At 43.1% G+C, this 16,847-nt stretch overlaps 1 protein-coding gene across 4 annotated transcripts in view; it reads left to right on the plus strand.

Moving 5' to 3' along the window:
- Nucleotides 1-7,997: 7,997 nt before the first annotated feature.
- AFF2 (ALF transcription elongation factor 2) overlaps nucleotides 7,998-16,847 on the plus strand; it is a 335,336-nt gene continuing 326,486 nt past the window's right edge. For all 4 annotated transcript variants that reach the window (XM_062006330.1, XM_062006333.1, XM_062006332.1 and 1 more), the window contains exon 1: nucleotides 7,998-8,099. In XM_062006330.1, the coding sequence (XP_061862314.1) occupies nucleotides 8,053-8,099 (47 nt within the window). In that variant the 5' untranslated portion in view covers nucleotides 7,998-8,052. The remainder of the gene's footprint in view (nucleotides 8,100-16,847) is intronic.

The following is a 16,847-nucleotide window of genomic DNA, read 5'->3' on the forward strand; positions in this document are numbered from 1 at the left end:
TGCAGAGGTGACTTCATGGGGCAGAATCACTGTAAGCAGCAGAATCCCAAGTGAAGCAGACAAGACAGTGGTTTTTCAATGTGAATAAGGGGGAAAAAAAAAGTGGGAGTGGAATTGCACCCCAGGCCCAATGATGGGAGTAACTGGAAATTATACTGCTCGCTTCTGGAAAGCATAAGTCATTTAACCACTTTTAAAGACTTTACTCTGGGGTGCCTCAGTGCTAGAGCTGTACAAACACATGGTAAAAGACAGTCCATGCCCCAGTGAGCTTAATAGTTGTCTCGCTTTCCCCCGGCAATGCCATTAGGCTCTGACCCTCTTCTCTTGTGTAGGATGAAGGCCTCTGCCGCCGCCTCCTGATTATTTTACCAGACCTCCGGTTAGCACACGGAGCAAACCCTCTAGACTTTGCCATCAGCACTACAATCCTTTCAAAGCTCACCTGGCAGGTTTCCCAGAAAAGCAAGACACGGTTGTTTAAGCTGGTTGCCAGGAAAAAGGCTGAATAATGCTCATTCTAGCTATTTGTTTGGGATACTGCTTCTCGCTTTATGAAATAAATATGCCAGACATTCATCTCTTGAATAAAAAGAAATTGCTGCAGTGGTCTTGCACTGTTCTCAGCAGAACCTTCCCAAGACCTCTCAAAAGCTTTTGACGACCCATCTCAGGTGCTTTGATCCTAATGTTGTTTCTGCATGGAGTATCAGTTTCACCAGGTCTGCCAGGGCTCAGATGGAGTTTGACTGGCCAGCCTTCTCAATTGATGTCTTGTAGGTGGGCTTGAATAGACTTTTTCTCAAGTCAAAACTGGCTTTTGTTTATTGTAAAAGAAGAAGCTGGGGTTGTGTGAAGGCTGAAACATACTGACTTTCATGCGGTGCTTGCTACTTTCCAAAGAATGGATGTGTGAGCCGGTCTCCCTGAGGAGAAGACTCCTCAACCCATCTGGGCAGCTCGATCCAGTGCTCTGTCACCCTCAAAGTGAAGCTTTTCCTTATGTTTCTTTGGAACTTCTTCTGTTCCAGCTTGTACCCATTACCCCTTGTCCTATCGTTGGACACCATTGAGAACAGCCTGGCTCCATCCTCATTTGTTACATCATAGCAAACTAGGATATAATAAGTTTATAGGGTTCGTCCATCTATAGCCAAAGTGTCTGGATGACTGGTTGTGTCTGCTCACAAAAAGCAGATACTTTTGATTTTCTCACAGGGCAGCCAAGAAGTCCATTGGCCTCCCCATGCACAAAAAAAAAAGCTCTGTAAATCCTGTGAAACTGATAAAATTTGTGAACAAAATCTCAAAATACCTTCAACTGGATATTCATCTGTGAAAACACAGAGATCCTGCTATTAAGTTGACATCATTTGTTGATGCTTTTTACTGGAAAACAAATATTTTGCCAGTATTTATCAACCTTCTCTTGAGGGAAAGTCTCTCCTTGAATGAATTTCAATTTTGTCTGATCTCTTCATTGCATACATGGAATATTTCATATATGTGGATGCTATTTGCACTTTTTAATGCTTTGTATTTATTGTTAAATTCCTTTGTTTGGAATAGGACCTCTAGACAAATACTCAAGCTATTGCCAGGATTATGTTGCTTCCTTATTGTTAATCCTGAATGGCTACAGGATATGCTCTCAACATATTTGTTAAAGATACCATGCTCTAACATGAGAAGACAGAAAAGTCTATTTTCCTGACATAGGGTGACCAGACAATTGAGGTCAAAGGGGATGAACACAACAGAGTGATTGTATCAGAATAACAGAAGAGAGAAGAGGAAAGAGAAAGGGAACAAGAGAGAAACTTCTCTTGTCTGATATTCCCCATCCATGCTAATGCTATCTGCTATTATTCTTTTTGTTTCCTTCATAAAAATGAAGCTTTGCCTAGTCTTACATTTCTGCAAAGTGCATTAGAGAATATCATCATAAAAATCACTGAAGACAAGACAGTACTTCAGCAGCTTATATATAGACATCGTTGCTGTAAAGTGCTGCTGTCTTTTGAAAGCAACATGGCAGAAAGAAGGGAACTTGATGTGAAAAGCCTCCCTGGCATGCTTTTGCACTTCAATTTCTGGCAGTGTTTGTGTCTCAAAGTTGGTATGGTAATTTTGTTCTACACTGTGTGTTAGCTTTGTATCTACTCATAAGAAGCACACGGTCACGCAATCGGTCAAAATGCTACTGCAGGGATTGCTTCCATGGGCCCAGCTAGGAGAGGGCAAGGACTGTGATGAGGCTGTAAGCAATGGGTTGTGTTAAAGGAAGGGATTGCAACAGATGGCCTCCTCTTCAGCTGCTCACTTTGGCCCAGCATTTACAATCAATTGGCCAGCGTCAAATAAAATTTTACTCCCAAAATCTTCTGAGATCTCCATCTACTTTAAAAGCTGCCAAATAAAGTATTGGTCAAACTTGAAAAAAAACATGAGGGGGGCAGGGAGGAGGGAAGGGTTAAATTGTGATGATCCTGATTAATGAAATACCTGGAAGCTGCATTGGCTTTTATACTTTTTTTGGTAAAGCATTCATACTTTTGACCACTCCTCTCCAAATTCAATTGTTACTCTTATTGTTTTTTGAAACTGATTTGCATCTTTTACCCCACAGATCATTGTGGTTACTTGTTTCTGAAAAGTGACTCTCTTACAGCTTTCTAATATGGTGTCTGTCTTACCTAGTTTTGAAAGTTTAGGTTATTCTGGCAGTGTTTTAGTTTAAGCTATATTAGCCTGGCTAATGTGCAGAGTGACAGGAATAAATAGGAATCTCCTTATTATTGTCTTTTTTTTCCCCCTTGATTTTTTTGTTTTCTGACAGTGGCAAAACATCATGGTGAAGCTGTGCCTCAGGGTGGCTCAGTGTCACAGTGTAAGCACCATAATACTTCTAATGTGATGGCTGGGTTATCTACATGCATCTCTTGAAAGCATTAATTTGCAATGTGTGTTAGGGAGGACTTTCTCACCACCTGAATGGCATTCCTGGGGTTTTTGCCAACATGTGGTCAACATACGGAGAGGAATCAAAACAGAGCTGAAATCCCCCATGACCAATCTGCCTCCAACTATTGTGGGACCTTATCATACCCACTGTATACCTTGTATGAGCAGAGCATGATGAATGTCTGTGTCCTTGCAGCTAGCTGTGGACATGTCTTAACTTATGAGCTCGCTGTTGTGAACTCTAATATAATAAAAATACTAAAACACTGTGCTTCCTGATAGAGCTTAGAAAAAAGTTACTGAAGGAAGGATTATTCAGCCGTATGTGGAAACATTCTCCCTTCTCAGAGTAAGACAACTTGATCAATATCTTTTCAGAAGTGATTATTGTATTAAATTATTCTTGTTTCATAAAATAGGTGTAGCATTGCTAATAAGAGAATAGCTCTGCGCTGTTAAATGAATCACTCAGGCAGCACAGAGATGATAATTACAATTAAGGTGGCAGGAAAATAAAGATTACTTATATAGAAATGCACCTGAAACTGAGGAACAACATACTTTCAGCAACTAAAATTCTTATGTACTTCCAAATGGGAGATTTTGCCGCAGAGGCAGCACATGATGGGCTCCTGCTTTATATATATGCACATCTTGATGGTGATTTTTTCTTCTGATATAGGAGCTTTAGGATACTTAAGATTTATGCCCTCATGCCAACGGCCTGTTCTCATGGAGCTGGACTAAATGCTCTTGTGCTACTTTCGAAGCGATGCTAATGTTAATTTTCAATGCATTAATGTAATCTGTGTGTTTTATCTAAGGTGCTGTAAGTTTGTTCTCTATACATGTTTAGTGCAGTATGAATGAGACACAGAAAGAAAAATCAATCATTGCTCCACAGAGAAATATGAACTCTGTTAGCTTCATTTTTCACACTGTGAAAATGACTTGACCTTCCTTTCCTCAGAAATCCAAATATCTCCAATCTGTATTCAACAGCATAGCTGGGCACAAATTTTCCATTAACATTTTCTGGATAGAAACCTGTGATTTCATTCTTGTTGTCTTGTCGAAAAATAGGGTTTTCTTTGGATCAAATGGAGCATTCTCAGCAGAAAAGGTTTCTGTGCAGTCTCACAAGGGCTGCAGTTCACTTATCTTTTCACTCTGTGGCCATGGACTGCTAGCCTCAGCCTCTCTTGCCTAACCCACCGTGGCCACAGTCCTGCTCCTCCTCCTTCCATAACAGGGACAATGAGGCAGCCCCTCTGTTGAGCCCTGCCTTTGGAGCAGAGTGCTGAATGGGCCCTCATTGCTTCTCTGTCTTCCTCCTTGCATTTGTGTCCCCCTTTCATAGAATCATAGGATGGTAGGGACCTTTAGAGATGGTCTACTCCAACACCCCTGTAGAAGCAGGTTCACCTAGATCAGGTTGTGTAGAAACATGTCCAGTTGAGTCTTGAAGACCTCCAAGGAAGGAGACTCCACAACCCCTCTGGGCAGCCTGTTCCACTGCTCCGTCATCCTTTGCATACAGAGCACATCTGTGCAAAGCCTTTGAGCTTTGCATGGGGTGGATCTAGGTTTGAAAGAGAAAGAATGAGGCTGGGATGCCCCTTCTCAGCTTCAAATTCTGTACCCTGCTGTTTGCTGCTGAACCTGAAGGAGAAGGGGCAAGGCTGACCATAAGGGGCAAGGCTGACCAAAGTGCTTTCAGCCTTTTGCTTTCACTGGTCTTTTGCCCAAGGGGGCTGGGCATTCGTGCCTTCATCATAGGTGTGCTCTGGCAGTCCTCCTCCTCTTAACCCTAGATGAGGATAACTGCCAAAGCCACCCATCTGGAGCATCTTGCCAGAAAGCCAGCTCTGGCCTCATATTGCAGAATGGGCAGGTAAAGGGCTGGCTGGCACAGAGGTGGGTGAAATGGCAGCAGGACTCACAGCCTTATCAGCAAAATGGAAGCCTGACCCTTGCTGAGCCAGCATTCTCCTTAGATTGTGGGGTTAGGTGATGAACAGGGCCAGGAGACCTTGCTGATCATATTGTCCCTGTCCTGAGCTGTTGTAGGTGCTGGGAAACGCAGTTGCATTTTCAACTGTAACTGCAAAAGGGGTCATGCTAAGGGTGGTTGAACTTCCTATTGCAGTTCTACTTCTGTTTGAGTAAATGAACTCTTCACTATTTGAAGCTGGAGCTGAGACAGCCTCATGCTTATGCTTGCTCCTGAGCTGCCAGCTGGCAGAGGCCGCTTTCTCCCCATCGCCGGCAGCCACGTGCTCCGGGAGCATGTACTGCCCTGACACGCTCCCTGCAGCCCTCCACTCTTGTAGCCCATGGCTGCAGTGAGCTGGGCCAGATCTTGCTCTAACTGCTATGTGTTGGGGTCACGTGGGGCCAAGCATGGCTGCTGGTGGTGGAACACGCTGTGTCCCTGGGGAGGGGATGATGAAGGCGCCTTCCTTCCACCCCCAGTGTGCAGAGCCTCACTGCAACCTTGGGTGGGGGTCTGCAACCAGGAACATTCAGGAGCATCCTTGGGTGGTTTGAAATGTGACTGCGAAAAGCTGGTTCACACACAAAATTTCTTGTGCAACTGAGGTTCAGGGTGTTTGGGGAGCTCCAGGTGCCAAACGTAACTTCTGAGGAGGAAGATTCTCTCGAGTATTGTCCTTTATGGGAACAGCTGGTTTGCTGCTTATGCAGGATCTTCTACCTCTTATTTGTGCCAGAACGAGCTCTGAAATCCTTCTTAGGAACTACTTTGTGTAACTTTTTCTAGTTTTTGAAGAATTGTAAAGGTTTTACTTTAAGAAGGCGAAGGCACTAACACCTGGGAAGTGTTTTCCCTTCGTGCTGGGTAAGAGCAATTGCTGGTGCAGGGGTGACAGGCTGGCAGCCACCAGCCCCCTCTCTGAAAACAAGGGAGCAGACCTGACAGCTCCTGCAAGTCCCTGTATAGAATGCTTTTAGCTGAGTTTAATGGTTCATGTTCAAGATACCAAAAATAGGTGAGTTACTGAATGCAAGTGATGAGGTGCCAGGCTAGGCTCTTCTGTTAACGATTTGGTAGGTTTTAAAAAAATCCCAACCCTCTGAACCTGTTTCTGGAGAAAGGTTCTGAAAAAGGTGACCCCCAACTCCTGTATTGGTTCAAAGTATTGGCCACAAATTATGGCTTTGAATGGGGCTTCAAAAACCAACGGTAATGCTAAAATAAGAAACAGAAGAGGGAGGGGCCTAACTCATGGTATTTTAAAGCTGAAGGCCCAGAGCAGTATGGTTGAGTCCGTTTGTGGGGAAAACGGAGATGCTAGAAAGGAAATGCTGTGTGCACCTGCCTGCCCGCAGCAGGGAGGGGAGCAGGGCTCTGGGGTTTGCTGCGTGCAAGCGCAGGCTGTCAGCGGTGCAGCCTTGCCTGAGCAACCTCCCTTTGGGGGGCCCACGAGACACACGAAGCAAATGTGAATCTTGCAGTGAAGCCCAAGCTAAGGCGATGAAGTCTCTCATGTTTGACCTCCACTGATAACAGTTCCACAGCTTTTGCTCAGAAATATTTTTAACCTAATAGTGCTTATAAAATAATTGTGTGCTTTTTAGGAGGCAAAAATTGTGGCTTACGTTAGCTGCTCTGCCACTGATCTAATTTATAGTCCTGGATTTGTCTCTTCATTCTCAAAAAGCCCATAAAGATGCTTCTTTTGGAGAGTTCACTGGAGGCAGGTCTCTGTGGTGCAGAACTGGCTGCTGTGAGCCCCTGCCTGAGCCTCCCATGGGCTGGGGTCTTGCTGTAGAGATGAGACCCCCACCAAAGGAAGGGGCATTTCAGGCTTTGGCAGCACTAAGTCCCCCAGTCTTGCTGGCACGCAGGGAAGATCAGGCTGTGACAGGTCTTTGTGGAAAGCCAGAGTGAAAATGAACATACGGTCTCACCTTGGCAATACAAATGTACACATTGGTTTGTTCAGTGGGCATGTGTGTTTGCAACTTTATGTTTATGAAATGGACAAGGAGGGTCGTAAGATACCAGTTACCCTTTAGAAGGCTGATGGATACAAAAGCATGCAGTCAGGGTATATCAACCTGGGTAGAAAGTAATTTAAGAGATGTAGGGCACTGTGGGTCGCTGTCCCCTTCTGTTGTATGTGGGGCTGCCTGGGACTTGTGCTTGGTCTCTCCCTGGAACAGGCTGGGGAATGGGATGGTCTCTGCAAGAGCACTTTGGGATGTCTCTGTCCTGCCCGATGCCTGCGGGTGAGCTGTGCCACTTCCCGGTACTCGAGAAGCACAGAGGCTGGGGAAGAGCTGTGATTCTGGCTGGGAAGCAGACTGTGCTCAGCTGGAGCAAAACCCCAGGAGTGCTCTGGAGGGTCCTTCTTGTTCTGCTCCCCTGGGCTGCCCAGGCCTGTGTTTTCCTCTTTCTTCTCGCTGCCACCCTGCATCTCCTTAGTAAGGCTGACCTGGCGCGTTGTCTGTGCCACGTCCGTGCCATCTCTCGTGTCTGGGGCGTCAGGTTTGCTCCTTGCCTGGAGCCGGCTTTGGCAATTAAATTATCGATGCCTATTTTATTTTTTTCCCCTCTTTCTCTCTTTTCCTCCTCCGGGCCGAGCCAGGACGCTCTCGGCTCACCCCGAGGCGCGTAGCCGCGCTGCTCCCCGCTCTCCATCCCCTCCGTTTCTCCTTTCCTGCAAAACTTCCCCGGGTGGGGGCCGTGGACTCCGCCGGATCCCGCCGGTGCCTCCATGCCGCGGCTTCGGGCCGCCCGGCTCCGCCCCTCGCGGTGTGCGAGAGCCGCTGCCTGTGTGTCTGTGTGTGTGTGTGTGTGTGTGTGTGTGTGTGTGTGCGCGCACGCCGTGCCGCCGCCGCCGCCGTGCCCGCCTCTCCCAGCCAGGCAGCAGCCGCGCCGCGCTGCTGGCGGCGGCCGGAGCGGGCGGCGGCGGCGGCGCTCGGCGAGCCCCGGGCGGCTCGGCGCGGCCCCGGGCGGCCGCCGCTCCCGCCGCTGCCGCTGCGGCCGGCCAGCACTAGCCGCCGGCTCGGCGCGGGGCGGGGAGGGGGCACCACTTCTCTGGGTCTCCCCACCAGATCGTTATGGACCTATTCGACTTTTTCAGGGACTGGGACTTAGAGCAGCAGTGGTAGGTTTTTTCGGGTGCTTTTTTTTTTTTTGGTTTTATCTCTCTCTTTTTTTTTTCCCCGTTCCCCCCGCTACCCCCGCTGTCTCTCCACCCCTCTCCTTCCAGCAGCTGCCTCCTTCCTCTCCTCCCTGCTCGCTCCCCCGGTGCCTTAGCCTTTGTTGAGGGGCGAAGCGCCCGGTGCCCGCCGGGGAGCGGGTCCGCGGCAGCCGCCGCCGGGGCCGGCCCCGCTCCGCGACCGGTGGGGATCAGCCCGCGGTTCGCCGGCTGCGGGGGCGAAGTTGGCCGGAGGGGGAGGAGAGGCAGGGGAAGCGCTGAAATGTGCCGGGGTGCCGGCTGAAATAGCAACAGCAAACCCTCCCTCCCCGAGCGGGAAGCGTTGTGGCGAGGCGATGGTTTTCCCCGGGATCGCGGCTTTGCTAATGTTGTGTTTACTGCTGTCAGTGACAATATTCCTTGCACGGGGAGAAACGCAACTGTAGTTTTGCGGTGTGGCACAGTTTAACTGTAACCCTGTTCAGAGTGGGGGCTTCTGTTGCGGGTTTGCTGGTTTCCTATTCTGGATGAAGCGTTATTGAAGTTAGTTTTGGAAGTGGGAACATCAGTCCCCGTGATATTATAACAAGTCTCTTTTTTTCCCCTCCTCTTTCTTTTCTCTCTACCTCTTTATTTCATTTATTATTTTTTTTAGGAGTGGAATTTTATATTTTTATTGCTCTGCAAATAGGTGCACACCTTGAAAAGGTCGGTGCATCTGTTTGAGTGTATTGTAAACTTGTTACCGAAGTGAATGTTAAGGAATTTTTGATGGGTGACAAGTAGCTGGGAAAGTTAGAATTTGGGTATGTATTTAGTCACTTTCCCAGATGGTTAATGAAATTATGCTTATTCTTTGACTGTTTTTATTGGTTCTTCCTTTACTTTTCAATGTAGCAGATATCGTTACAATTCTCTAACTATGCACGGTGAAATTCAGTGGTTGGTTACTGCTTTGTTAAATGCTTTTAGGCTGGAGTGCAGTTTGCCAAGAAAGAGGCTAAAATACTGTACTTTGTGATCCTAATCTCTAAATGTCACATAGATTATATGTGTGTATGCATGTGCATTTGGACCTCATGTATTGCAGAGGGTTTACTTTACTTTGTTGATAATGTAAAGGTATGTCTAGCAAAAAGAGAATATATTCAGTTAATAACTATCATTTTCCCAAATGCAGTCTAACAGCTATGGTTGCAAATCCAAGATAATCAGAACCAAATACCTGTCACGTTCTGTTTTACAGCAATTTGGAGTAAATCCTCAGAACTGTAAATTATACCGTATCAATATTAATCTGTAAGCAGGCGTTCCGGATCATGTGTGTGTTTTATCAGCTCTGCATAAACCATCATGTTACATCTTTTAATAACTGTGCTGCTGTTATTTAAAAGTAATAATCACAATAAAATTAGTGCTCAATTAAATATTGTGCTTCTACCGCACTATCTTTACTCTGCTACACTAATTTATTTTGCAGACAATTGATAACCACCGTATTACTACTCAAATAATATTTGCATACAATTTGCCTAATTTATAGTGTGGGTTACATCATTAATTTAATAGAAGCTGTTACAACCCAATATGTGGGTGTAGTTCAAATACTAAGCACATTATAGGTATTGAGTTTTAATGTTTGCTTAATAACTTAGTTTCATTTGACTCTGGTTTTATGTGGATTTAGAGATGTGCATCAGAAGAAAGGGAACTCTTGTGCTTCTGTTTCTCCATAAAATATGAATGTATTGCCACTCGTTCTAGAAATTCCATTTGCTTGCTTTCCTACAGTGAAATTTATTGATTTTAGTGTTTTTAAGGTCCACGAGGAAAGAACATTTTCACTTTGACTGTTTCAAAGTGTTTGATATCTACACAAACTCTCCATATGGCGCAGGCGTTCACACCCAATTACTTATTGCGGAGATCAAGTTGGATTTAGCTTTTAATAATCCAATTAGTGTATGTAAGTGCAGATGTATACAATATATAGGTACATAATATACATGTATACACAAATATTACATGTATTTTATTGTACATGTAAATATTTCTCTCTGATAAGTGCTTGTGTTACTTAAGGAGAGTTGAATTCAGCTCATCCATCCATGAATATGTGCGTGTATGTATATGTAATATATTGTACATGCATTATCTCACACATCCTGAAAATATACATGCTCACTCATCAAGATGTATTAATTTTTGTCTGTGTATCCAATATGGTATACTTACCTCATCATATTTCTGAATAAGTAGATAGAGCATAGTTTGTGAATTGCCCCTTCTTATGTTGAAATTGCCCTCCTTCCTTCTGCCTGTAAGCTGGCCTTTGTGAAACGTGTTTCACAAGCATTTATAAGGCAATTAGAGACCCTCTTCTGCATTCCTTGCAAACCCAAAACTTCTGCTAATCAGTGCTGCAATCGACAAGAAGGCAAGCTCAGGCCTACAGTGTGTGTGGGTGTTTGTATGCATTATCTGTATGCAAGTACAACAGAAACATAGTTAGCCTGAGAAATATATATATAAAAAATATTTATAGCTTGAGCAGAGTTTGTTTTTTATTATCCTACAAAAAGGTATGGAAGTGACACTTTCTATATGTTGCCGTTATATCTGGAAATGAGTTCCCAAAAGTTTTTGACAGATAGGAAAAACACAGTTAATTTTCCCCCCCTCCAGTGGAGGTATGTTTTTGTGTTGCCTCTTGAAATGCGTGTTTTCAAGAGCTGTCAGAGTTTACAGCATGTGCTGCCACTACATGTGTTCTTAAATTCTCACCTGGCATTTGGGTGATTAGCGGGAGCTTTGTCTTGATACAAACTGCACAATCAGCCTTTTAGTTCCTTATGAGGAGAGATCACAGTAGTGTAAGAATGAGGTTTTCCATTGAACCTTCATCAAGAATCTGGCTGGGAGAGCAGCCCAGAGTCGGTGTGGGGTTTTTTGTTAACACTTGGGCAAAATTTGTAAAATAAGGCCACAAATATGCCAGTGGATGTTTTGATGGACTTGAAAAGCTTAAAAAAACCCTTGAAACAATTCAAATGAATCTAAAGTCTGACTGAGGTGAAAGGGCCAAAGCTAAGTCTGCTATGACTCCTGGTTGAATAAGAAATGTTCACCTGGGCTTGCATTTACTACGACTCATTCTATGAGGGAGAAAGGAAGGGAGATGGATATAATGAAAAGCTTGAATGCCTGTGTGCACCAAGGGAACCACTTGCTGTTAAAAATCAAATTTCATCTTTTAAATCACTTTCCACGCTTGTCTGTGGTAACCAAGTAAATGAAGTCTTGAAATGTCCTGGGACCATGTGGCTAGATTTGAACCTGCTTACAGAGTAAGGTGGTGCCATTAATCAGCAGCTGGGAAACAACAAAACCCAACAAAACCCCAACCACCCTGGAATATATAGCTCCTTACTAACACAAACAAAGGTGGAGAGATTTGTGATTTATGTTACATTTGTTTTCATTGGTATTAATATTTTTAAGTCCTTCAATCTTTAAAAAAGTTGAAGTTGAGAAAATACTGGGAAAGGCATATCAAGGTTTATAAGATAAAACCTGGCAAAGGGAAAGAAGGTGAGCAGGTAGGAGTGTCGTTGTAGCTGTGTGGTTGTGATGAGGAAGACTTCTCCTTGCAAAGAAACAAACCTCTTGGTTTTTTTCTTTTGTTATACTATGTATCACAAGTAGCTTAATTACAGCAAAACCAGCAAACTGCCAGTTATACAGGAAGAGGCTTAAACTCACTAAACTGTTATATAAATAGAAAGTTCAAAGGTCTGTTTGTGGCTGACAAAGCTGAGAACAGGCCATCTGTGGGCCAGGTTCCTCTCCTGTATGAATGCAAAAACATACAGCATGCCACAGCAGCCTGTTCTTTCAACATAGTCTTCAACCTGGAGGGGGTGATCCTGCTCTCTAAACAAAGGTGAACTGTTTCAGTTCCAGCCTTGGATATTTCTGCCCTTTCACCCACGTTCCCTCTTTGCCTTATGCCTCTGCAGAAGACCTTCTCAGTTACTCTTCTTTCACTAGACTCAGTAATAGCGCACCAAATGAAAAGTCTTCTGAACGTGGAAACAGGGTTGTGTTTCTGATGGGAATGTGTGAAGTAGAGTAGATGAGACTCTTTGAGTTTATTTGAAAAAAGTATATATATATTTGGGGGTGGTGGTGAGACCTTGAGTATAGGAGAAAGTCACATTTTTGCATGGATTTCTGTAAGGTTTCCCCCCCCTCCCTTTCTTCTCCTTAGGAAAGATTACAGTTGAATGGCAGTTACTTTTTTGGATTTGTATTACAGACATCCCTGAGTAATTATTTGAAAATGTTTCATTTTCAATTTGCTTTGAAAGCGTAAATGGATGGGTTGTGTGGCTGGTGGGTGGGTGAAGGTGATTAGATGCTGTCAAAACAAGCATCTGAGGAAGACCAAAAATAGTCTTGGGCCAAAATCTGTACTTGAAGTACATCCTGATTTAGTAGTTCATCCCTGGCTGATATTGAACTCCATGGAGTGTAAATCTTAAAAGAATTTGTCCATTTGCAAACATTAAGCTCCTATCTATCCTGTGAGGCAAAATCACTATCAGTTTAACAGCATTTGAATTGTTTTCCTAATGATTCATTCAAGAATTTAATGACTTTTAAAATATACAAATTGGGATGGAGAGTAGATACTTCAGATAGTGTTCAGCTATTCTGAAGCCAGGCAGAACTTCAGAGCATTTAAGCACTTTGTACGTGAATGGCAATTACATTGTTTGGGATTTTCTTTTTGAGTAGAAGATGGTGTTATTTCAGTCAAGAAGAACTATTTCTTTTGTCTGTTTGACAAGACTGCCACTGCAATCTGAAATTTAACTAAATAAGGGGAAAATGTGACATGCTATAAAGTACTAAGTTAAAAAAAAATACTAAATAATCTCTGAAAAAATGGATGGACAGTGCTGGTGTTTTTGAGCTTCTCATGGCCAAGACAATATGCTCCAGTGTCATGGAAGAAGAGTTGTGATGCTTGTTGTGTTCTGAGGGCCAAATTATTTATCTGAGTCAAGTAAAATTCTCTTTGTGCAAGATGAGACAAAATTGTCTCCAAGCACATGGGCCTCAATACAGCAAGGTCAAGAGGCAGGTAATGTAGCTTTAAGTACACAGGCAGTCCTATTGAAACAACTGATTTCAGGTTGAGTTTTAGTGAACTGAGCTCTTGATTACTCCCAAAAATGCTCAACATGTTTTACTAATGACTAAACCTCATCTCTCTGTGTATTTAGTAATGGAAACTGATGTTACTTTTGACTGTATAGTACACATCCATTTGCCTGAAATCTATCGGCAGTTTTACACGATTGCACAAATAACTGGGCAGCCAGAAAGAATGCAAATATTACATCTCACTTTAAACCAGATCATCTAGAAGAACTGTAGGAAATATTTTACATACTGAACTCGTGAAATAAGTGGAATAAGCATCTAAACAGACCCCAAATTCTGTTTCTCTGCTACCTTTAGTTTGAGGTAATGGAATTTCTTTGTGTGAGAGCACTTGAAGGATTTGGCTCCTGCATGCTTGTTAAAATTACATAATCAATAAATACCATGAACTGCCCATGTCTTCCTCCAGCCAGTAGCCAGTGATGCTGATAGAGATGCTCCCAGTTGACTTCAGAGAGTACTGGATTTGACCCTGTCTTGTCCAAAAAGCAGACTTCTCGAAATGTGGAGCAACTCTTGCATGACTGGGATCAGCAAGGCACTTGGTGCACACCTGATACTATGCATGTATAGAAACTCCACAGAGCCCAGTTCTGAACCTGTCTAATTCAAATTTACTGCTTTTCTTTTGAGAAGAGAAATGGAGAGGAAAGCTTCAGTCTTTTCTCTTGGTTGCAGTTAACGGAATGGATTTTTATAAAGCCATCAAACATCTATTAACACTGCAAACTGAAACCGTGCCACAACTCGGGGCTTTGCAATGTTACAAATCGTTTCTTATGCACTGAAAAAAGAAGACAGTAAATCTAGTAATATGTCAAGTTAGTATAACCTTGCAGACCACTCATAATGTAATATAGTCAGGAAGTCACAACAGTGACTGGAAGAGACAATTCTTGTATCCTTTTTATTGTTATGGAAAACATTTATGTTTGTCTAGTAGTTTGTTACAAAGTATCAACTGTATTGGTACATTGTATCAAACTATTAGAAAAACATAAACGTTTTTTTCGTCAGAGGTCAGAAGGTACCTTACTCCTGACTAATGGACAACTGTAGAGATCAAAAATGAGAGCAAGGGCAGAAATGTGCGTGTCAGTAGCTTTTTAAGCTCCGTTTTGAGTAACTTGTAGTGATACAGATGTTTGACCAGAGATTCTCACGAAGGGTATGTGATATTCAATCTGCATTTCTGAGTGAAGATTTTGGGGAATGGGGCTTTGTTTTCATAAACTCTATACTGTGTCCCAGGCTCACAGAAATGTGAGAAGAATTGCATATTGCTCCTTAATTTCAGCAAGGCTGCAGCTGAGGGCAGTATGTGTGATGGGTTTACAAGGCTGGGCTCGTAGTGCTGAAAAAATAATATGGAACTAGAGAGTTGAGGTAAGGGAATAAACCAAAACTTCCTGCAGTTAACTTCCCAGCTGTTACAAACTGTTTTATCATGAAGAGACTGTTTTTCAACTCGTACGTAGCAGATCCACACCGTAAATTATTATGACTTTTAAACAAAGGTCTAGTCAGTAGTCTCTTCTTCTGTAAAACTTTATATCGTGCTTTAATGACATTTTATGAATGTGTTCAAATTGAACCACTGAAAGAAGAAAACTCTTACTTGGGGATATTTTTTTTTATTGAACCTTAGCAGTTAATCTGTCTCTTTACTGAAGATTGTCAATGAGTCCTTATTCCAGGTGGTTTGAGATGGTGAGGTTTAAGGAGAGTTGCTACCACATCTGGAAGCTGATTTTCACTGTAGGTGACAGGGAATGGGGGAATGTCATTTACTTATGTACAATGTCTAAGCCTTGTTTAGTGATGAGCTGTAGTCAGCAGTACAGATTCCTGACTCAGATGCTGCATGGTGCTACCAGTTAGAGTAAGACATGAATAGCCTACTCATAATTACACATTTTTACAGGGATGGGGTATTAGCAACCAGCAAAGAAGAAAACGAGATAGAGCACTGGGTTAAAAATCACTCAGTTGTTCCTTTGACAAGTATTATAATAGCTATTTTTGTATCACTGTGGGTGTACATAGTGTTGTGGAATAAGTAAATTCTGTAGCTCTACATTACTTTCAGTGCCTAGGGCTCAAACCTGCAGGTGTCTTACTACTGAGACTAGTGCTTTTTCCTTGTGGCACTTTGCATGGACTGTTGTCAGGATTCAACAGTAGTTTAGAAGTTTTCTTCTTGGTCATTCAAATGTAGACCCTTATGATAAGTGATAATATGTGTAATCCTACAAAGTGGCAGACACCTAAAAGTAAGACTGGGTGAAAATGGAGCAGTACTTGGTGGCTTGTGATCTGTGCTGAGAAGGTGGCTTCACTGCAGAATGTTTTTCATATAAAGTATTTCTTAAGTCTGAGGCTTACAATCCATTCTGTAGGTCTACTTGTTCTTTTTACATCCTTTACTGTACCACCAGTTTGAGGCAGGATTTCACTTGTGAGGAAAAAAGGCAAACAACTGTCAGTAGAGAAAGCAAAGGCACAGTTTTAAACATAAAATCGGGAAATGGAAAATGTGATTAAGGTTCCCAGTTCTCATTTATTTCAGTCTCATGTCTGGAGAGAGCAACTTAGATCCTGCAGTAATGTGGTGTTTAGGTGTTTCTGTGAGTGTCAGTAGCCGTGCTTATATTTGGGAATGCAGTATTCAAGATTTGGAAAAATACATGCCTGGTGATTATGGACCTCTTTGTGTAGAGGGCAGTGTGAGAGATGGTTTCAGAGGGCTTAATTTCAGAAGGTTGCACGCTTTTTAGGTGCCTGTCCTGAACTATCAGGTGAGACATCCATAACTTGAGGTAGCCAATTCATGTATAAAAGCTCTGGGCTGCTCTTTTGAATGTGGGGGTGATTTTTCTTCCAGTTTCTTTCCTGTAGAACAATGGAATGACATTCTTCCTGGTGTTTCCTATGAAGAATAATGATGAGGAGTTATCTTCTCTGTCTACAAGTGTTTAAAAGCTCATTAGTTAGGGTCCCTGAAAGAATTCCAATACAAGTCAGTGGGTGTGTTGAAGCTGATTGTAATGGGAAGCCGACTGGGCCCTGGGGCTGGTGGTCAGCAGGGAGGCAGAGCTGTGAAGAATACTGTGCATATGCTATAGTAAGCATTTTCATAGCTTTCCTCTGTGGGAGAGGACAATGGCTTTGGAGCTCATATTTACTCAAAAAGCAGCCCTTTGATTTTCATGGCACTATGCTTCATTGCACATTGGAAGGCCCATTTGTCTTCACCAAGCCTTTGAAGAGGAATAGGTGAAGAAATTGAGGCATTAGCCGATGGCTGAGGATAGCAGTTGCTTGAAGAGGGAATTAAGTTGCCTTGCTTTTTTTTGGTAACACTTGGCAGAGTTTTGTCATCCTTTTTAAGTTTGCTAAAGTTTTGTCATCCTTAAGTTTGCTAAATCAAGGTGTATATCTACCTGGGAGTAGAACATGGGTTCTCTTAATGACTCTGCCACT

The sequence above is a fragment of the Colius striatus genome, chromosome 13 (assembly GCF_028858725.1).
Source record: "Colius striatus isolate bColStr4 chromosome 13, bColStr4.1.hap1, whole genome shotgun sequence".
Lineage (NCBI taxonomy): Eukaryota > Metazoa > Chordata > Aves > Coliiformes > Coliidae > Colius > Colius striatus.